We start from the raw sequence: 22,104 nt of genomic DNA on the forward strand, positions 1-22,104 counted from the left end.
TTGTTGAATCCAATGAGATGCTTAATGTAATGAGGTCGTATTAATAACAAATAATAATTAATATAACTAGGTTTCCCGAGCCCGGGAAGCAATCCCGGGTAATAACCTAGTTCTCCTATATAATAATAGAATGATTTGAATAGTAAAAGATAGAATAATATATATTGTTTTTTAATAGTTTTATTATCTTCTTTACTTTTTAAAGTTAGATAAGCTTTTGTCAACCGGTACTGGTATTTTTAATAATAGAATGATTTGAACAGTTAAAGATATAATAATATATATGTTTTTTTAATAGTTTTATTATCTTCTTTACTTTTTAAGTTAAATAAACTTTTGTCAACCGGTACTGGTATCAAAAATACCAGTACGGTCATCGGTACATAAAGTTAAAAACCGACACTAGCCTGGTACAGAAAACACCAAAAGTTGGTATCGAATTGATTTTCAAAATCTTTTAGTTCTGGAAATTCGGTACTGCTACCCGGTACCATTTGCTTATCTCTGATCACGAGTGTCGTATGAACAACGGTATCGTGCTACATTTTTTTTTCTTCAACTTTTAATGATTTCTTTTTTTAGTTTCAGGGGTAGAGATGAACTCGGTGCCAACCAATACCGAATCGGTACTGGTACCGAAAATACCAATTACGGTATCTGTATATGAAGGTAAAAAACGGTAGCGAACCAGTACCAGGAATGCCAAAAGTCATACCGAATTGGTACTTAAGATCTTTCGGTTCGGAAAATTCGGTACCGGTACCCAGTATCATTTCCTCATTTCTGACCACAGGTTTCATACGAACAACATTATTACCATACAACTTTTTTGGTTGATTTTCTTTTGGTTATCTTTTAGTGTTTTTTTCTATATTTTCTTTTTATTCTTGTCAGCGGTTTCCATGCGCAACGCGCTCGTAATGATTTCAAAACACATGTAAACACAGGCTAAACAACAAAAGACGTTCGCCGCAACGCGGCGCTACTAAAAAAACTAGTTATATTAAAAGACAGTGCAATTTACATATATTAGACGAAAGATCAAAAGTTATTAGTTTAAATAAAAGATATATATAACTTTCGGTGATTTAAAAAGTCAAACGACCTCTGTATATCTATGAACAATTAGTAAAATAATACAAAGTTTTTATGTACTTAGATAATATGTTGTATGACATTTGAATATTTGATACTACACGGTGGTAAATCTAAAAAATCCTTGTAGGGATAACATTTTATATAAAAAGAGGTAATGAAAGCGAAAAATCGTCAACCTTTTCCAAAATTTACACTATCGCCGGAGCGTCAAGAGGTAGCGGGGGCTACCCTAGTAACATGCTAGGTCCGTCTCTGATACTAAATGTCTTGGACTATAGTCTATATGCCGTATATATGAAAAAACTAGGTTATAACCCCGTGTATTACACGGGTCGAATAAATGAATTTTATATACTAAATAATAAAACAATATATCTTTAAAACCCTCTTTTATTGCACTGGTTGAATAAATATAATTTTATATATTAAATAATAAAAAGTTATATCTATAAGAACCATATTGTACGGGTTGAATAAATATAATTATATATACCAAATAAAAAAGTCATATCTTTAAAACCATTTGTTTTACACGAGTTGAATAAATGTAATATTGTTTACCAAATAATAAAATAATAGATTTTTAAGAAATCTCATTTATTTCACGGGTTAAATAAATATAATTTTATATACCAAATAATAAAAAGTTACATCTTTAAAAATATGTGTATTACATGGGTTGAATAAATGTAATTTCCGTTACTAAATAATAAAAAATATATATCCTTAAAAAAACCACATGTATTGTACGAATTGAATAAATCTAATTTTATATATCAAATAATAAAAAGTTATATCTTAAAAAACGTCATCTATTACACGGGTCGAATAAATGTAATTTTGTATAGTAAATAATAAAAAAAGGTATATCTATAAAAAACCACGTGTATTACACGGGTTTAATAAATCTAATTTTATATACCAATAATAAAAAAGTCATATCTTTCAATATACTAATGGATAATACTCGATACTAGGGGTGTTCAGAATTCGTTTCGAATTCGATTCAATTCGACTCAAGTAAATCGAATACGAATTTATAATTTTAAATTCGATTCAATTCGAAATTCGAATAAAAATTATACATTTTTATTTATTATTTTTATATATAATGCATATATAACTTTTATTAGGCTATACTATAAATTATTTTCAATTTTTTTCCAAGTATTAAAATTTGCCATTACCAAACCCACTACATGACCCCATAACTAAAACCTAAGTAACAAATCTATCAATAGATTTATAACCCTAAAAATATTAGCTTGTAATCTGGAGTGGTTATTCCCGACTTCTTGTTTTGAATTTTAGACTTATGGTACTTTATTTGAAACTTTTTAATGGGATATCGTGCTTTTACGTACTTTATTTCTTATTTTATTATCTTATAAGAATTAATAATTACGTATACTATAAATAGAAAAAATATAAAAGTGGTGGACAAACAAAAGATATGTGTGCTTTAAAATTTATGTTTCATTTTCATACTTTTTTAAATGTTTTTAAAGAGTGAATTAAATCGAATTGTGAAGATGGTTCTTAAAAAGAAGATATATTATTCAAGAAGTAAATCAATATCTATTTGAGTGATAAAATGTTGGTACCCATTTCGAAAAATTGATTTATAAATTATGTAATAAAATTGATATAATAATTTTTTTAGTAGTGAAAATAAAAATATTTCATATATTAATACAAAGTTTGGTTTTCGTGATAAATAATTTGTTTTATTTAAAAATATCTTAAATTAACAATTTAAATTTTAGAATCATATTTTATTAGAAATATAGAAGAATGGTATTCAAAATTTAAAGTAGGATGAAATTTAATATTAGTTCATTATTCATTTAATTAATATAAGATAAGTTTGGAAATGAGGTGAGAAAATCATAAAAAAAAGATGTTGGGGTTCAAAAGGGTTAGAAAAAAGACGTTGAGGGCTCAGATGTTAAAAAAATTCCTTTTTGGGCTAAAAGGGTAAAAGTGATATAACCACATGGGCCAAAATCGTAATTTACTCTAATATCAAATTAGATAACTAAGTTTGAATTTGAAGTAAATAGATAAATATAAAAGTAATAATTAAACTAAATAATATTTAGTAGAAGGATTATCTATAATTAATTAGAAGAGATTAAATTAAAATTATAATTATCTATAAGACATGGTATAACATGATGATAAGGGTGAGAGGGGCACTCCCCTAAGAGGGGAGTCCCTTCTCTTACGCATAACCAATCCTCGTGTGCCACGTCAACTCTCCTCTTAAACTTCCCTCACACCCTCAATTTGATGGCGTCATTCCCCTCTTAACTCCCCTTGTTTTTTTATTCAAAAAAAAAAAAAAAAAAGATTTTGATTGGTTGAAAAATAGGCTGGCCCACCACATCTCTCCTTCAATCGGTGACTTCTCCCCGACCCTACTCCCCGATTTGCCTCACCGCCTTGATGGCGCCGGTGTTCCCGAGCGGGGACTTCGGTCACCGAAAGGGGTCACCGAGAGTGCCCCGTACACCGTAAGTGTTCGAAAGTTGATTTCTTTTATTTTTATTATATGTACAGATATTATCGATCTAAAAATGTTAGATTACATGAAAATATATGTTGTCTAAACCCAAGAATGAACTACTGCAAAATCAAAAAGGGGACCACTTGTGAAGGATAAGATACACGTATGCTGTTCTAATTTTTAAAACCAAACTTTACAGGATTGAAAAAACTTGTGTTTGAGAACATATGATATTTTTCAAGTTTAGAGGAGAATAATATAAAATCCCCCTATTTTACGAATCAAAACTCACTTCACATATATGACAAACAAATTCCACATATTCATTTAGGCTGCTAACGTATCATGAGAGAAGTTTTGAAATATAGAAACATGACCCTAGACATTTATGCAGCGGCGGATCTAGAAAATCTTCATAGGGGTAACGTTTTAAAGAAAAGGTGTAACGAAATCGAAAAAACGTCAATTTTTTCCAAAATTTACACTACCCGTTACACCGAAAAAACGTCAATTTTTTCCAAAATTTACACTACCGCCGGAGTACCAAGGGGTAACGGAGGCTACCCCTTATCATAAGGTAGATCCGATCCGCCCCTGCATTTATGATAATATACCGAACTAGATACATGAAATAATTTCATGTATAGTATTATTAGAGTAGACAGAAATGAAGGATATAATAACTTCATGATAAAAGCCAACCCACCAACCCATCCTTTTTAGGAGGATGATTTGTCATGTCTTTTTCTCCAATAATACCAAATGATTACCTTATTTAATCCTACAACAAATCAATCATATTTACTTATATCTTGCCTTTTCTATCAGCTATGGGTCATTATCATAAAGGGTAGCAACTGGTGATGAAAGTAAGATATTTGGTTTTCCATTCACTTGAAATTCAGCCACCACGGAAGCAATGTCGGGTTTGTTGCACAATGGATTCTGCCTCACATTAAAATGCTCGAGTTGTCCTAAACAAAATTTTAAGTTTATATTCCACTTCCATTCTGTTATATAAATATTTTTATAGATATATATTTATAAAAGAAAGATATAAAATTGCTCACCTTTACCAGCCTTCAGAAGCGCGCATATAGCAGGCAGTGATTCAACAGGGATCCAGTTACTGCTTGCGTCGACTGAAATAAGTTTTGGCGCCTGTGAAATCACCTTTGACAAAAATTCTGCACTTCTGACTCCACCAGCATTACCACTATGCAAAATTCAACAATGTGAGTTTTTAATTTTTTTTTTTTTTTTTTTTTTTTTTTTTTTTTTGTGTGTGTTTGAAATGATAATAATTAATAACTTTACATAAGAATATTAATGAGGTGAACCTTATGTTGATGCGCACGATGCTCAAGTCTTGACTAATTTCCTTTTGTGCATCTGAAAATCCAGCTAAACCCAACCCGATTCCCTTAACATCAAGGATTTGAATACCTGAACGTAAGAATCTTCCCAGAGATGGCCCGAATTTGCTGTGAGGAAAGTTCTTTAAACAAACAAACTTTTTAAACATAGATTACACTTAAAAGGATCTCATTATAGAGGTGGCACTTTCAACCTAATTATTCCGTGGTTAACGAATATGAGAAGATAAAAACCTGCCCATAGTATTTTCAATGCATAAAACCTACTAAATCATTCTATTATAAAAATTAACTTGGTGTTTTATACGCTTCTCAAAGCTGAATCGTGCATACCCTTGATAAGATATCTACAAGTTATAGGTTATTTTTTTGTAAAGAAAAAAATAGGGGTATTTACTACTTGGACTTACCGTATACTTCCAGAAAACACATACAATTTTCCTGGTTCAGGGGCATTTTTGTCATATATAATATTGCGGCAAGTTTTTGGCTGGAACGGGCATAAACCAAACAAACTTGTCTTTTAGGTGGTCTGAAATGTTGTTATGAAATTTCTTGATACACTAAGTTTAAAATTCTTGAAAAGTGTTTTGGGTCAACCCAAGCGTCAAACCGTACACACGAGTAACCTATTCTTTAAGTGACATGTTAACCACCCGCCCATTTTGCCACCTCTACTTCTCGAGACACCAACCTGGTAAGGTGATTATCTCCAATGAACAGAGATTTCAGCGGGACGTTTAACGCAGCAAGAATTTCCAATAGCTGACTTGCTCCCTGACAAGAAAGCTCACAATTTTCCAAGTGTAACTCAGCCAACGGAGTGTCACATTTAGATTTCTCAACAAAATACGGAAACAAAATCCTACAATTAAAAGGTGACGTGTCAGACCAGACTTTACATAGTATATATGAGTCGTCATCTGTTGAAACGCAAAATGTACTGACCTAATCCCTTCATCCTGAAGAGGGTTTTCACTTAAATTTAACACCTCTAAATTAGGCATATAAACCATGGCATATTTAAGGCAATCCGCATCCTCTTTTTGCAAATTATTGCATCTGCGGACAGCAATTATATATATTCTTATTTAAAGAAGCTGCCGTGTAATTTAATAAAAATAATAATGGCATTCAAAATACCTCAAGTTCAGCACACGTAACGATTTTAGTGATTTGGTAATTTGTCGATCTGTATTAATACAACTTGGCGATCCCCATTTAAAATGTGAAAGCCATCCAGCAATCTGAAACCTCGGAATCATAATATTAGATCCATATACTAAAAAAAAGGCAAATTGGATTTTAGTAATCCCAGTTTTCTCAATTTGGCCGATAATAATCCCAGCTCAGTTATTGGCCGAAAATAATCCGAACTGGTCCACTTTTGGCCGATAATAGACAGCGTTAAATATAGCTTAATGGAGTTAAGTTTTTATCCGAATTACAAACTGATGTTTTAGGGCTTTTGATTAGAACGAGGATATGAGTTGATTGATGTAAAATTTACCTCAAAATACTGCCCCGAACGATGAAAACGGTGCTTCAACTCGGGTGTTTAAGCTTCTAATTAACAAAAATCAAGCCGTTTGAAGCATCGTTTCGAGGTAAGTTTTACATAAATCGACTCGTATCCTCGTTCTGATCAAAATCCATAAAACATCAGTTTGTAATTCGGAAAAAAGCTTAACTCCATTAAGCTATTTTTAACAGCGGACTATTATCGGCCAAAAGTGGACCAGTTTGGAATATTATCGGCCAAATTGAGAAAGCTGGGATTATTTAAATCCAATTTGCCTAAAAAAATCATATAGTTGTATAGCAGCACACACATTGTTTTCTGAGAGATCAAGAACTTGTAAACACGATTCAGCTTCGAGAAGCGTATCAAACACCAATTTTGCAGTTTTCCACCACATGTGATTGTCGGACAGTATCAACGAAGTTAAACCACTGCTACCATAATACAACAATTAAACATGTAACATCAAACATTACAAGCAATCACATACATTATGATTTATGAGATAATTAATGATGGAATTAAAATATTCATACGCATACGCATAACACACCTTGTTGCTATTAATAACGATTCCAAACCAAGAGGTAGAGGAAAATCCGAGCAGTCAAGAAAGCTTGATCTCTTAATGGAGAAACTTCTAATCACATTTGTTTCAAATCCCTTCACGTGCAGTGACTCGCATATTGCAGTCACGAGAGTTGCCGGAAGCTTGCAATGAACAAATTCAAGTGATGCCAAAGTTTCCTTGTTTTGTTCTAGAAGTTTGCATAGACCCTCAACCTGAAAAAAAGTTTAAAAAAAAATGAATAATAAAACAATAATGAATGAACATGGGACAATACTAAATTACTTTTTTTTTAACGGCAAATTTGGATCACTGACGGACCACTGGAGTGTCATCGTGTCACCAACGGAACCACCCGATCATATCCATCTCCACTAGGCATAATGCCTATACACCAATTCAGGAGGAAACCCAATAAATATGGGAAAACCCCCATGTGAGAATCGAACTCAAGACCTATTGGTCTCAAAGCCTTTTCCCACCCCCAAGAAGCCACTAGGCTACAAAGCCATGGGCATACTAAATTACTAATTACCTGCTCCTTAGACTTGAGCCACTGTATCTCCAAATATTCCAATTGAGTATTCCTTAATAAGTGCTGTTAAATAAATACAAACGTTAGTAAATAATACAATGTAATGACTAACGAGCGCGGATAATTATTTCTTTATCTTACACCAATGTCTGCAACACAATGAGCACTTTGGAGTCTGAGACGTCTGCATTTGAATAAGGCCAAAAACAACGCTTAAAAACATTTGAAATCTGCGCATGCTTCTGATGAAAAGGATCATAAGTATTATAGTTTTACCGGGCATATAAACCAAATCGTTCACAATGATAAGCCAAGTTCGAGTAACTTCTTGACCTTCTTATGTGCCCCTCATAACTAATATATTTTAGCAAAGCATCTGCAGAAACAAAAATTGTAAAAAAAAAAAAAAAAACAAATATAACATCTGCTCAAAAGGATTTCACCCCATTATTCACTATGGATGATACAGAAGCCGGTCAAAATTACCTGGAATTTCGACGTCACCAAGAGAACCATCAAACAAAGTGATTGAAATCGTCTCTGCTGTAGCATCAAGGCAGCTGTTAAGATGCCAAATCAAGACGATACAATTAAATATCAAACAAATAAATAGATTTATATTACTCAAAGATTTTGAACTCAAAAAGGTTGCAGAATTCATACTTCTGCAGATGTTTTTCCCAGTAAATCTGCTGCCAATCGGTGTCTGCTGCTGCGTCCTCTTTAACAATTGGCCATCTTGATTTATACCGGGCTCTCCACGTTATATCAAAGTTGTCATATCTGTAAACCCGCATAATACTGTTTTCAGTTCAAACTATACGTTAAAAGTTTCAAACAAGCACCCTTTAAAACTGAACAACATATATACCTTTTCCGTTTTCTTGAAGGTCTTAAGCAATTATCAGTAAACCAGCTATCACTAGAGCTACCAGATGGCCTGAATAGATAGCCAAAAAAAATATATATATAAATCAGAACAAAAACATATAAACATATGAATGAGGTAATGAACAAACATTGCATCTTGTAGATTCTGCAATCCCAGTGGAGGTAAATTGGGTAAAATCTGATCAAACAATTCTGATGGAAGTTGATAAACATAAGGTATATTGCCATTTTCTGCACACACAAATTGATCAATTATTTTTCATAATTACAACAAATAATGCAATTTTTTTGCACCAAAATCAACAGTTAAAACTACAAACAACTAATTGTAAAAATTACCGTCAAGGATTGCATCTCTAATTGCGCCTATGCATAAAGTGATCAACGACGGAACTTCAGGCATTCTTTTATCACCGATGCAAAACTGGTAGGTAAACTTTTGCAATTGAATTGACCACCGGTAGAAGAAAGGTTCCGGTTTGATTAAACCATGCTAGTAACGAAATGCGTCTCAGATTTTGATAGATATGGTTATAGGGATCAGATTTAGAGAAACTAACCTTAGTTTAGATGAATTTGAGTGCAGCAAGCGTATGGAGTTGATCAGGTAGGTGGTTGAAGGACGCTGATTTCAACCCGTTTTATGACCCGACTGAAGCTAGATTCATTTGGCCTAGTTTTTATTTTTTAGCTTATGCTTATATTTATATTTATAGTTTATTTTTCTATCGTTTGTTCTTACACAAACAAATAAGTTTTTTCAAATAACCTAAAAAAAACATCTTCAAAGTTCAAACAAGCCTTTTCAAATTAGCTTATATAAGCTAATAAGCATAAGTTTAAAAAGCTAAACCAAACCTCAAACCTCAACGTTAAGTTTATTTTGTAAAAAAAGTTATAAGCTTTGTCAAAAAGTTAAGGTGGGCGGGAGACCTCATACTGCTAGCTTACTATGGGCTAAAAGGTCCATGAAATGAGCCCAAAACTAACCCAAATGGAATATAAGTCCAAACTGTGTAACCAGATAATCCAAAACACTTTAAGATTAGAGATTGTGCGTTCAATGGAATATAAGTCCAAACCGTGTAACCAAATAATCCAAAACACTTTGGGATTGGAGGTTCTGGGTTTAAGTCCTACAGACAGTAGAAAATAAAAGAAATTAACAGTAAAAAGACTAGAAAAATACCAAAAATATAATGAAAAATGAATTATACCATCATCCAGGTTATATGGATGCTAATGAGAATTAGGGTTCTTAAGGAGGTCATGTTTACCGGCTGTCATTATAGCTGCAAACGAATTGAACGAACACAAACAAGATCTTGTTCGTGTTTGTTTGTTAAGAAATATATATGTGTTCACGAACTGTTAATGAACACTTACCGAACGAGTTTTTATGTTTGTGTTCGTTTGTTAAGGAAAATAACTTGTTCATGTTTGTTTGTTAATTTTAGGCAACGAACGAAGACGAATGCTGATTGACACAAATGAGCACAAACTAATGTTCATGAATATAAATGGAAACAAATGAACACAAACAAGCGTTCATGAACACAATATATAATACACTGACACTTACTAAATATTTTATTCGGTGGAATTTGAATTATCTAAATAAAATATAAAAACTAAAAACACTAATGAACTACCGAACACAAACAAACACGTTACCGAACGTTCTTGAACATAAATGAACGAACACGGCCTCTGTTCATATTCGTTCGTTTAACTAAACGAACGGAATTTTTTGTTCGTGTTTGTTTGTTTAGTAAACGAACGAACACAAATGAACCTTCCGCCGAACGATTTTATGCAATGTGATACTAAAAATCATGTCACGTGTATTATCTCGAATGTTGTATATGTATTTGTGGAATGACACAGACACTATCTATTTAATAAAAAATATTATTTTATTATTTCGATGTATTAAATCGTAGGTTTGCATATTATTTTTACTTTCTTCAATCAATCATGTTTAAATTTATATTTTAACACAAACAATACCCGAATAGTTTATTTTATTAAAAACACATTAAATAAATAAATGGGTCAACCCGTGAACCTGCTGGGTTGACGTAAGCACAGTCCGTTTAGCTAAACGTTGTTCGAGAGTTCGACAAAAAAACTTACTTGAACCTCTTTAAACTAAAGTCAAACTCATAAATTTCATGATATGATCGTGTCTAGTCAAAAGTTCGCTCACCTAACAAGAATAAAGTAAGATATGCGGCCGAAAGTAAATGCGTGATCGTGGATTTGTTTGTCCGTCATAGGCGTTATAAATTTTCGACATAACAAATCCGTGAAAATGCTACTTTCGTGATATTCTCGGTATCTTATTTACATCGGACGAATTAAATATGATATGTGTCACAACTCATGTATGAAATATGCATTTATGATACCATGTTCTTGGATTTCCTCGGGAAATATGGGCCCCAAGCTTTCATTCTACCAACTTTTTCGACTATTCGTTATCTGCTTTAATTTCATGACACCTTGCATCAGTGTACATAATCGAAATTCAAGTTAAAACCATGTGATGTGATGTACTTTTTGCGGCATTTCATCGAACACATGGAGGCTACATTATAACATGACCTACATATAATTATTATACATGATCATATGTTCCTTCATAAATGAATATGTTCCTCATTACTTCATTAGGAAGATTCAATACAATTACTTAACAACCACAATTAGACTTTCCCAACATATTAATTAGGAGTTTAGGGCACATAATTAGATAAATAAAAATTATTAGATATAACTAATTAGGCTTGATGAGTTAAACCATGGAGTCCAAGGCCATGATGGTGCTTAGGTTCATCGGATGCATGTACTTCTCTGAACCCGTGTAAATTGTTTCGACGATGATCTTGTTTGCACGCTCGGTTGGATGAAACGGATCCCAGAACACATAGGCATCTCTATTGGCACAAAGATTCGAAGTCGGGTTACAAATTCCAACCCCATTATATGGTCCTTGTCCGCAACATGCCACTTTTGATGTTACAAAACCTAATTAAAAAACCAAAAAAGTAGTTAAAATCATTAACATTTAAGTTACAACATAGTATTGTGAGGTCTCATCATGTTTGCAACTCACCAAAGGCTCTAGGATTATTGATGAAGTCATTTTGCATATGCATTGCATTGACCGCGATAAAGTGGTCAGACCCGAGCTCTTGGTTGAGACTTTGGATCATTTCCACTAGTTGGGGGTTGAATAAAGCTGCAGCCTGTTGTGGCTCGTATGCACATTGCCCGTTTGCTGCCCTAGCGGCTAGTTGGGATGGAACACAGCCCAACGGCCCGGATCCTGTCACAAGGATCCGTCTAGCTCCTAAGTTAAATAATTCCTATAATAAATTTGCCAAAATTAATTAATTAATATCAAATATTACACGTTAAAAAGTCAAGTGCACATGATATAGAGTGTTATGATACACGTTTACCATAAGGATCTTGCGGTACTCAGAAATAATGTATTCGGTAAACCGAGGAATGGTGTATTGTAGCCTTCTTGCGGTAACCGGTGCCAAGAAGTAGTTGTTAACATAGTCATTGCCGCCTAGTGTGATGAGAACCAAAGCCTGGTTCACGAGCTGTTGGGTCCGGTCCGGTCCAATAAATGCACTTACTCTAGATTGGTACCGTTGAAAATTTCTTAGTTGTTGAGGTATCCTTATAATACTTGCCTACCCAAAAATAGTTAAAATACATGACGTCACATTATTAAGTGAATGCATTAAAAGTTGATAATAGTAAAGGTCAAAATCACCCTTCCCTTTTTATGAAATATTCGTATGCTTTAAATGGAAATTAATAAATATTCATTTATGTTGAGGCCAACTTTCTTTAGTGATGAAAGAAGCATGCAACAGAAACCTCCAGCCTTGTGGTCACGTGCCAAAGGTAGTGAAATGACCAAAAAAGTCAATGGTCAACAGGCATTAGATGTCCTTTTGTCTTTTGATAAAGATCATGTACATGTGTAATTTCATGGTGAAGTTTTATGTAAAAAGTAGAACAAGAAAAGGTACAAATGTACAACTTACAAACTGGAGACCGGTGTCGTTGAGTATTCCGACCCCAGCCGAAGCGAAGTTTGCCCCGACCAATAGTTTGTTTCCGTTCAACTCCGGGCTTAAGTACGGCAAAGTGGGTTCAGCCCCAAGCTTTTGACCTACAAACACCAAAGTTATAGTTACAAACGAACGTACCCAGTAATATCTCATTACTCATAAAGTATGGCGTGAGAAGTGTGAAATAAGCAAACGTTACGCTTTATTCCAGGAGATACAGAGGCTGCTTGCAAATGACACCCGGCTAAAAAAAATCCCTTTTATACGTTATAATAACATAATACAAATTATATATTAGTAGTAGGAAAGAAAAGAAAACATAGGATAGATCTTAAAAAATTCTAGATATTATAGTTTAGGTGACAAGTCAAACTCATAGGCCACCAACTACTAGTCACTAATCACCTCATGCAACCATAATGACTCGTGTTATATATGCCTAGAGCATAATGTGACAAAATATAAAAGTAAACATAAGTAGCTTACTAATAAGGTCAGGAATGTTCAGTCCATTGGAGAACCGGCCCGTGGGTCGATGTGTCGGGTAATCAATGCCATAGGGTGGGGAGTCAGCCCGGGCGCTGGTGAGGAGGTAGTTGTTGTTGCCATTATCAACCAACGAGTCACCAAACACTAAGAAAGCTCGAGCTCCATGAGCACTTGGCACAGCTACAAGTAGTAGAACCGTCAAGACGGCATCTAGCGGTAGAAGGGTGGTTGTGAAGGAGGAGTATTTAGCCATGTTGTAGTGGTGAAGACGAGAGGAGATGGTGGTTAGTGGTGGTGTTTTATACTGGAGTGCATGGATGTAGGTCCTTTAGTTTGTTGAGGTCTAATAAATGTGGGTTGTGACAGGTTAATGTAAGTTTGTTCGGGTAATAATTTTACAATTCACCATTTATGAATTATTGTACTTTTATGTATTTTATAGGGAGGTTTGTATAGAGAACTATTGACATTGTGTTGCTATTATAAAAGTCATATTAATTATGCTGTCTATCATAATTTCTCAATAACGACATAAATGATTAGCATTTCTTTTGTGGCCCGTTTATCAAAATATAGCAACATGTCTAATAAAATTTCAAATTAATCATAGGGCAAATTACATAAGGATAGCAGGTAGACGGACAACAAACTGCGCCGCCATCTCTTTCTGAATAGAAAACCCTAATCTACTAAAAACAAAGCCTCGTCCCTGAGGGGTCGAAAAGTTACTGTGGACCACACGCTGAACTCTAGCCAAGAATCGAACCGCCTCCGACGCCAAGGAGCCGAACGTGTCAAACGCCAGAGGGACAAAGGCATGCTGATTATCCTCACAAGCTTTCGCGTGCTTTTCCACCTTCTTTGACTCTGCTTTCAGTACCGCTTGCCCCGCCACAAACCCATTTTTCCGGAACCCGGCTAAGGGGGATACACCTGTGAGATCGACACAAGCATGTTTCCCGCCCTCCCAACAAAAAACTAGCACGTCAGCCGGGCGTAGGGTGGACCTCCCTTCCGCTGGGTCCGTAAGAAAATTAACGGGTGCCTCTTTCTTTGCCGAGATCCCTGCTCGTCTGAGAATATTCATTAATGCGTCTCGAACAAAGTCATGGCGATACTTAAACCCCGACAACTCTATACAGTGTAACGCATGCTCCCCGTATTTATCCAGACATGCTTTACGGCAGACTGGGTAGGTTTGATCATTCGAGAACATGGGGATCATCAGACGGTACTTAAGGATTGACCGATACTCCACCGCTGACATACGTTGACCCAGACCTTCGATAGGAATAACAGTTAAGAAATCCTGGGCGTGAGGCCTCTGTAGGCATTCAATGACGGCTTTCTGGCGAGGGGACAAATGGAAATCTTTTCCCAAACTTTGTGCAATTCGACAATAAAGGGCATTCGCCAAAGTTTTCTGTGGCGTTTTGGGGGCGGTGTCTTTGTTAGAGAAACCGTCGAGATCAAAGTCCGGGAGAGATTCATGCAAGCGTTCCAAGGCGCTGGCATAATCCGGGTCAGTGTTAGCAACCCCACTGTTACGTAAGATGTGGTCCTGCAACTCCCAAGATTGAGACCTGGAAGCCACAAAGGCATAGGCAGCCACATCCTGGGCCGAAAGAAGGCCTAACCTACCAAGCCGCATCGGCAAGGTCGCGATCCGCCACTGGACTTCACCAAAAAAAGGCCCCCCACATACGAAAATGTCTTCTATTGCCTCTCGAAGACCTTTATCAAAACATGAAATAGCATCATCCACAAAGGGGGGCTGGCAAGTTCGCAAACCAAATAGCAACTTTGCAACCCCCATACAAGATCTAAGCAAGAGGAGTTGCTTTGAGGATCCCGCAATAAAGGAAGGTGTCCCATAATATCAACAGCTCGCGTTGCCCTTTTAGCCGCTAGACCACTAATGAAACTGGCATCACGGCTGACTGCCCCTCCTAGCAGTTTGACACCTCTCTCTGGCCTCCCAATCTCACTGGGGAAAAGCCCTGGCCGTACCTTCACCCCGTTGCATGTCGGCTAAAATAACTCAGTTTTTCTAATATTAAGTCGTAGCCCCAAGGCTGGACCCTCCGAACGAATGATGTCAAGAGCTTTAGCAACCTGAACAGCGTCCCCGATAACCGTCCCATCATCCAAGTACCAAGCATGAAAGGGGAGTTTGCAGTTTTCCTGCACCCGTAGCACTAAGGGGTGTAAGGCTAGGGCAAAAAGCAAAGGTCCTAATGGATCCCCTTGTTAGACCCCCGTGAATGCCCCGATGTGGTCATTCCCCACGTATAGCCTAGCAGGCTAGGCATACAGAAATTTAACCCACGGGAATATAGAGGGGCAATGGCGATGGACCTCGTGAAGCAAAACCGAACGGTTAACTAAGTTGAAAGCGTTAGAGAAATCAACCGTAAGCATGGCTAGCGAGCCATCTGAATGAAAAGAATTAAGGAACCTGTTAGCGCTGTGCAGCACCACCTCCGCCCCATTGGGGACCCCACCCCAAATTGGTAGTCCCCCAAGTACTTAACAACTTCTTTCCCAACTTTCTTCATGACTAATTTGGAGACCAATCTTCTCTAATCTTCTCCAAATTGCCCCATATGTCTAATGCAAAACTACTCTTGCTTTTGTCTAATTACATTTTTATCCTTTACAGATATTATTATTTTTTGCATGACAAGTTACATTGTTCATGTAGGTTGTTTGTTTTAGTTCTTAATGGGTTTTTAATGGTTTAGGTGTCTTACTTGTTCAACATTCAATGGTTCAAACTGTTTGTTTCGCGAGCAGATGTTTGAATGGTTCAAATATTTGTCGCTGAATGATTAAGTATTATACTGAGTCTGAATGGTTAAGAGCTCTTATCTGAATTGGTCAGACATTTGCCTTTGAATGGTTAAACATATTATACTGGCTCTTAATGGTTTAGACATCTTACCCTTTCAACAGTTAATGATTCAAACCTCTTGCTAGTTCAGCACTTACTCATTCAGAAGTTGCCAAACAACCCTTAAGTTTTAATTTTTTTTTTGTCAATAGAAATTGAATTAATCCATGTTGATGATATGCGTCATGAATTAATATAATCGAAAAAAAAGAGTGACTTAAACATGATTAAATGGTATGGTTTGTAGTGTAGGGTTCAAATGAGAAGAATTCTTTTGTAAGAAGAAAAAAGAAGAAGTTTCAACCAATGCTCATCCGTGGATCAGATTTGCATTGAAAAACTTTGGGTATTCGTTCCTGAAATGACTCGTCTCATCATAGAAGTAGCAAGTTCCAGGAGGAAAACGAGCTTGTGCTGGATCTGCTTAAATTGAACAGGGTTCTGAATAGTTTGGTTTAACACAACGACTGAACGACAGTCTCTTGCCATATGACCAACAAGTCCACACTTGAAGCATCTTTGGCATTTGACACTTGCATGGTGATGGAGGTTACACTGATTGCACAAAGGGGTTGTTCATTCGTATGGTGCTCGAGCAGCAGTAGGACCTGCAACAGCTTTGTTTTGGATGATAAAGCAGCACATGTTAACCAAATGTCCCCATCGTCCGCAGTGGGTACATTTGCGACAGGGTATCTGATTCGGATGATGAAGGTTGCATTGATTGCACCAAGGAGCAGTTCCCAAGTACTGCTTCTTGGCTGGTGGTGTTGCCACCTGACCAGGTATTGCTTGATTTGGTGCAACGGCTGGAGGATTCTTTGAGGTTTTACGCTTCTTTGACCTTTTTGGAGGCTTGGCTTCTGCTTCCTTTGATGCTTCTCGGGTGGCTTCATCCTGGATACGGGACATGGCAATAGCTAATTCAGCAGTCTTCAGGATTACTTCGCCTATTCGCTGGGTAACGTTAGTAGCCTGTTCGGACATCTGAGCGTCGTTGCAATGAAGTGACATTCTAGAGGAAATGGAAGACATAGGAAGAAACGAATGAAATGCTATCGGGCAGTCAAAACAGAATGACAACGCGTAAAATTGTGATCATTTGTTTGTTACTTAAGGCAAACAAATGAGACGGTGACTAATCAAAGTAAACGAGTCATATTAATGTATCGCTGAAGACATGCTCGCCAATAAGTGAACACTCACCCCAAGAGTTCCCAGGTAAGAGTGACTGGTCCGATATTGCGGATTTGTACGAACACTCTAGCCTTAGACAGAAAACTCAGGGTACAGGCATTCACCCTTCCAGTTTGCACGTGTTCACATTATAAGACCCAAACTTTGACGAGATTTTGAAAACTCAAAGGGTTCAAAACCTTATAATAAATCATCTTAGAACAGATGATTGGTTTTCAAAGCGGATTCGAAATTTATGTTCTTGTTGTGGTTGTCACCTAAGGATAGGTGACGGTATTGTTTTAAGATCTAAACACAAGATAACTTGTGTTGGGGTCCTAGGAAGGTTATAGACTAGGTCAAAGCATTACTAATAACCTAATTCCCTATAACCATGAGCTCTGATACCAACTTTTCTGTCACACCCCGACCACGATAAAACAACAAATCGTGGCGGAAACATCCGGGAGTGTTGTAACAGAATCATTGTTTCAAAACACACGGAAATTTGAAGTTTCGTTTTATTAAACATTAAACATTTACATCGTCTTGAAATCTAAAAAAACAAGTTAAACATAGTCTATTATTGTTATTAAGTCACTAAGGCCTCGTCCAGTCCTATGTGATAATGCATCCTAACAATCAACATCATTTAACAACACCTGAAACATATGTAAAAACAAAATCAGCAAAGAAATGCTGGCGAGTACATAGGTTTTATGAGAGTGTCGGATTCATGGCTAGTTTACATGTTGCAATACTTAATTAAAAACCTTGTTTTGAAAAATATAGTATTGTGACATAATTAACCAACTCAAATCAAGTTAGTTATAATTCGTAAAATCTCATAGCCATGATTCTTAACCCAAAACATTTATTTAATTAAATCAAATTGTAAAACATCCAGTAAAAACTCGTTAAATAAAACTCGTATGGTTTATATCCTTTCGAAAATATCATTATGTGACATCGTTTTAAAATCGTTTAACCAAGTGAACTAAATAATGCCACGGAATGTAATATGATAAAAACACTTATATATAAGTTGTACCAGCGGCGTATCTACCATGCTTTTATCACATCACACCCGTCCCATTATCTAATCACTACCCAAAAACCAATCGTTTATCCAATTCGTTTAACTCGTCAAATTGTTTCAGTCGTTTAAATCATTCTCGTTTTAATTGTGAAAACTACTTTTGGTCGTCTCGCTAATAACATCCAAACCTTCGTGACTCGACTATCTCGCTTCTCGCATTAATAAACCACCAAAGGGTAAATTAACAATCCCAGATTCGGTCGCTACCCACCTAACCCATACATAACCATGGGTGCAGTCTGATAACGGGATTTGTCAGATCCTATGGTACCATAACCTAATACTGGTCGGTTCGGCCAAAATTAATGAATTTTATTCGTTATGTAATTACAAGCAACAAGTTTGTTCACTTTATCAAAATCGTTATTAATTTAATATAAACCATTTTAATCGTTTTCGAAAACCATCAATAAAAACATCAAAATCATTTAACACATATGAATCACCCCAAAACATTTGAAAACAGTAAAATAGGGGAACTATGTACTCACTTGAGAATGCTTAGAAGTCTTGAACAACAACCAAGCAAAGCTAGAGGGAGCACGGAATCAATCGGCAACCTAATAACTATATAAATAAACCGGACCTAAGTCGGAAGATCGGATAGGATGAGGTCTTGTAAACCAAATGAGTTATTGGAACTCGTATGACATGGTTTAACAAAGCCTACATACTAAGTCGAAACCTAACCTAAGTGCTTTCGACCCGTTACGACCCATTAAGGTAGCTTACGCTACTTTAACGCGTCGTTCGCGCAAACGCGCGTTCGAGACGTCTAACTAGTCCTATGACAAGTATTATATGCCTAAACATGTTACAATATGTTGCATAATCAGTTAAGTGACAAAAGTTTAGGTTACATATGATTAAAATCCAATTATGCATGAAAAGGGCATTTTGGTCATTTTCCTAAGGCATATAAACTACCTATCATACAACTACGTAAACTATGTGACCATAAGGTATAACCTCGGAAGGTTATTCCCTATACAACTATGGTCACTAAACATGCTTGGTCGGATCCTAGTGATCAACCAAACGGATCGTGTTCGTAAGTCTAAGCGGTGTTTAGACCGCTTGACTTACGACTCTAAACAAGCACTAAACTAAAGGTGACGAGCTAAGCATGTTAAAAGATGCTTAACTAAGTTTGAAAACAGGTTTTGATATAAAAAAAAGTGTTTTGATACCTTAGGGTAGTTTTGTTGCAAAACACGCTTAAATACGCATTTTGACCGAAACTACGACTCGTCACTATGCCTAGTCAAGGTGGTAATCAGTAGGTATAGTCACTAAGGACTATAACCATCGTGATTACGCTCACGTTGCGAAGTTCAAACGAACTTCGTGTTGACCAACTCGTAGTCAAAGCAGAAAGTCAAACACTGTTTGACTTTCACGCTCGGAAAGCAATAAAAGAACGAAGTAAGCTTACAAAGGGTCCAAGCTAGGGATAACTTGATCTATCACACTCAGGTATGAAGCAAAGGCTCCAACTTAGAGTGTAATTCAGATCAAGGGTGAATAGAAATGAATGAAGAGCATGCCTATTTATACTATTCGGTTCACCGTTAGGATCATTCTTTGCTAAGGAGGGAAAGATCTTGGCCATCCACTTGTTAGGGAAGGATTGGGGGACTTGTTCATCACACAAACCAGCCCATAGCATGAAAAACCATTAGAATAGGTGGAAAGGACCAGATTCAATGTTTCTGCATTTTTGATGTTTTTGGCACTGCTTATGGACCGTAAGCAAGTCCCCATACGGACCGTAAGGACCTTGCAGACCAGCAACTTTCAAAAATGGCAGATTTAGTCCCTGAAGCCCCAAACTTGGTTTTCGATGCATTTTTGACACGTTTAAGCCCCGTTAACCCCATTTCAAAGCTTAAAAATGAAGTTAAAGTATAAGGAACTTAAAATATGCTCAAAAACATCTCGGATGTCGGTTTGTTTGGTCGTACGGTTGCGTTGTTCGGTTAATTACGACGGAAGTCGTAACGAACGCAAAAACGATCCAAATTGAGCGACGAATGGAATTTTATCATGCCAATCACTAAAATATAATATTTTAATGATTACATAAATTTTTGGATGTCCGGATATATTCAGAATGTAAGATATGCGCGAAAATGCAAACTTATGCACTTTTTGACGCTTTTAGTCCCTGTTGATCAAATAAGTTTATTTTTGCGCACCAAACACCTCAAAGCCTATTTCTAAGCTATGTAAAGGATATTTAGGGCATGTTTAACTTATGATCAAGTTCCGGAATGTTCGTTACAGTATGAATCGGCATACTTTCTGCAGTTTGTCGAAATTAGTCCCTGTAAGCGAATAAACTTGATTTCAACACACCAAACCTTCCAAAACTTATTTATAAGTTATGTAAAGGTTATTTAAGGTATGTTAAGCCTATGTCACTATTCCAGAGTGTTTGTCGCGTTAGACTGATTACGTTTACGCATCAGTTCGCGTATAACTTTCCAGAAAGCGATTTAGAGCTCGAAATCGAACAAGAATTGATATGTGCAAATGATACACATATTTATACAAATCCCAAGTATGAAATACAATATTTCATTGATTTGGTATTTGTTTGATGGCCGTGGGGGCACAAATATCACATAATTCATCTTTTAAAGTCTTAGATAATCAAGACTTGAATTAAATGATACCAGAAGAGCTCAAATCAGTACGTATTTCTTCAAAACCCCACTAATTGTGAAATTTTTATACAACGCGCTATAAAATGTCTGTAACAAAATGCAAGAAACACTTAATATAATATAATATAATATATCAAGATAAACCATAGCAAAATTCAAAAACCCACCATGATCCTTAGTTATCTGCAGCCCACTATATATAATATGCAGGAATCAGTAGAATTTGTATACATTATACCTTCATTGCTCTAACAGTCTCTGCGAAATGACCACTCCCAACGTCTAGAAGATCATTGCGATCCACGCGTGTTAGAACAATACACTACAAGAAAATGAGTCTAATGCAACCCCAATAAAATGTTGCATTAGGCCTTGAAAAAGTTGCATCAGGTCTAGTGCAACCTTTTATCCGGGGCTGCGTTGGAAGCAGTTGCATTAGATCTAATGCAACCTTTTCAATGGCTAATATAACCTTTTTTTGAAAGTGTTGCATTTTATACTCAAATGTAACCTTTTTAAAATGCAACCTTTTTACATTATAATGCAACTTTTACTTTGAAAAGCAACTTTTTTTACTTTGAAAAGCAACTATTTTTATATTCAAATGCAACTCTTATAATGGTTTAGTTCCAAGAATGCAACCTTTATAACACTTAAATGCAACTGTTTTATACATGAATGCAACCTTTATCAGATTTTAGTTACAAGAATGCAACTTTTTTTTTATTGTAAATGCAACATTTCTTACAATTTTGGTTACAACAAACGCAACTTTATAACCTCAATGTTTCAAGCACTTTTTTTGCTTTTAAGATGCATTATTATCTCAATTACACCATAAAAACAATAACATAGATGATGGATTGTAACATATATGTCCAAAACTCAAAATAAGAATGTAGCAATACAAAGTTGTGTATTACAATCATAAAGCACAATGAAAACTTCATGTTCATGTCAAGATACTCTCAACTTTCCAAAGATAATTGTTCCATAAGCTTTCGCACCATAACTTTAGAGTTATCTCCTTAGTTGTCAATAACTTTTTCGCATAGCCCCTAACTCGTCCTTTTTCCTTTCATGGTCTTCTTCAATCTCCTTTCGTATATCAGACAAGTGATTATTCTCAAGTTCAACAGTCGCTTTGGATGATTCCAATAGCCCCCCCCCCCCCAATCATGT

The 22,104-nt window shown here is 35.9% G+C and overlaps 2 protein-coding genes across 5 annotated transcripts; both read right to left on the minus strand.

Moving 5' to 3' along the window:
- Positions 1–4,265: 4,265 nt before the first annotated feature.
- LOC110899060 (NACHT, LRR and PYD domains-containing protein 13) lies at positions 4,266–9,181 on the minus strand. Of its 4 annotated transcripts, none has more exons than XR_002569885.2 (17): positions 9,060–9,181; positions 8,839–8,992; positions 8,628–8,730; positions 8,480–8,548; positions 8,272–8,391; positions 8,095–8,168; positions 7,885–7,984; positions 7,750–7,792; positions 7,609–7,671; positions 7,059–7,288; positions 6,816–6,939; positions 6,127–6,230; positions 5,932–6,045; positions 5,678–5,848; positions 4,948–5,105; positions 4,678–4,823; positions 4,266–4,581 (listed from the first exon to the last, which is right to left on the minus strand). XR_002569885.2 is itself a non-coding variant. In XM_022145930.2 (17 exons), exons 2-17 carry the CDS (start codon positions 8,900–8,902, stop codon positions 4,436–4,438), a joined length of 1,812 nt encoding a protein of 603 aa, XP_022001622.1. In that variant the 5' UTR covers positions 8,903–8,992; positions 9,060–9,181; the 3' UTR covers positions 4,266–4,435. The 4 variants fall into 4 exon arrangements, 3 of the variants coding, with proteins under 3 accessions (XP_022001622.1, XP_022001623.1, XP_022001621.1); XM_022145930.2 differs by having other exon boundaries at positions 4,948–5,091; positions 6,816–6,936; XM_022145931.2 differs by having other exon boundaries at positions 4,684–4,823; positions 4,948–5,091.
- Positions 9,182–11,134: 1,953 nt separating this feature from the next.
- On the minus strand, positions 11,135–13,387 carry LOC110899059 (GDSL esterase/lipase At4g28780). Its single transcript, XM_022145928.2, has 5 exons — positions 13,083–13,387; positions 12,570–12,697; positions 11,967–12,209; positions 11,618–11,870; positions 11,135–11,529 (listed from the first exon to the last, which is right to left on the minus strand). The coding sequence occupies exons 1-5, from the start codon at positions 13,336–13,338 to the stop codon at positions 11,297–11,299; spliced, it is 1,113 nt and encodes a 370-aa protein (XP_022001620.1). The 5' UTR covers positions 13,339–13,387; the 3' UTR covers positions 11,135–11,296.
- Positions 13,388–22,104: the final 8,717 nt, after the last annotated feature.

Source organism: Helianthus annuus, chromosome 4, assembly GCF_002127325.2.
Source record: "Helianthus annuus cultivar XRQ/B chromosome 4, HanXRQr2.0-SUNRISE, whole genome shotgun sequence".
Classification (NCBI taxonomy): domain Eukaryota; kingdom Viridiplantae; phylum Streptophyta; class Magnoliopsida; order Asterales; family Asteraceae; genus Helianthus; species Helianthus annuus.

What these genes read in the sequence shown, in the direction of transcription:
- LOC110899060 (XM_022145929.2), bottom strand. Translation starts at nt 8,902, where the DNA reads ATGCCTGAAGTTCCGTCGTTGATCACTTTATGCATAGGCGCAATTAGA. An exon ending in CCTTCAAGAAAACGGAAAAG is followed by an intron (nt 8,392 to 8,479) that starts GTATATATGTTG and finishes GCGGGTTTACAG; the next exon opens with ATATGACAACTTTGATATAA. An exon ending in TCGTTATTAATAGCAACAAG is followed by an intron (nt 6,940 to 7,058) that starts GTGTGTTATGCG and finishes GTATTATGGTAG; the next exon opens with CAGTGGTTTAACTTCGTTGA.
- LOC110899059 (XM_022145928.2), bottom strand. Translation starts at nt 13,338, where the DNA reads ATGGCTAAATACTCCTCCTTCACAACCACCCTTCTACCGCTAGATGCC. An exon ending in ACGACACCGGTCTCCAGTTT is followed by an intron (nt 12,210 to 12,569) that starts GTAAGTTGTACA and finishes ATTTTTGGGTAG; the next exon opens with GCAAGTATTATAAGGATACC. An exon ending in AGTACCGCAAGATCCTTATG is followed by an intron (nt 11,871 to 11,966) that starts GTAAACGTGTAT and finishes AATTTATTATAG; the next exon opens with GAATTATTTAACTTAGGAGC.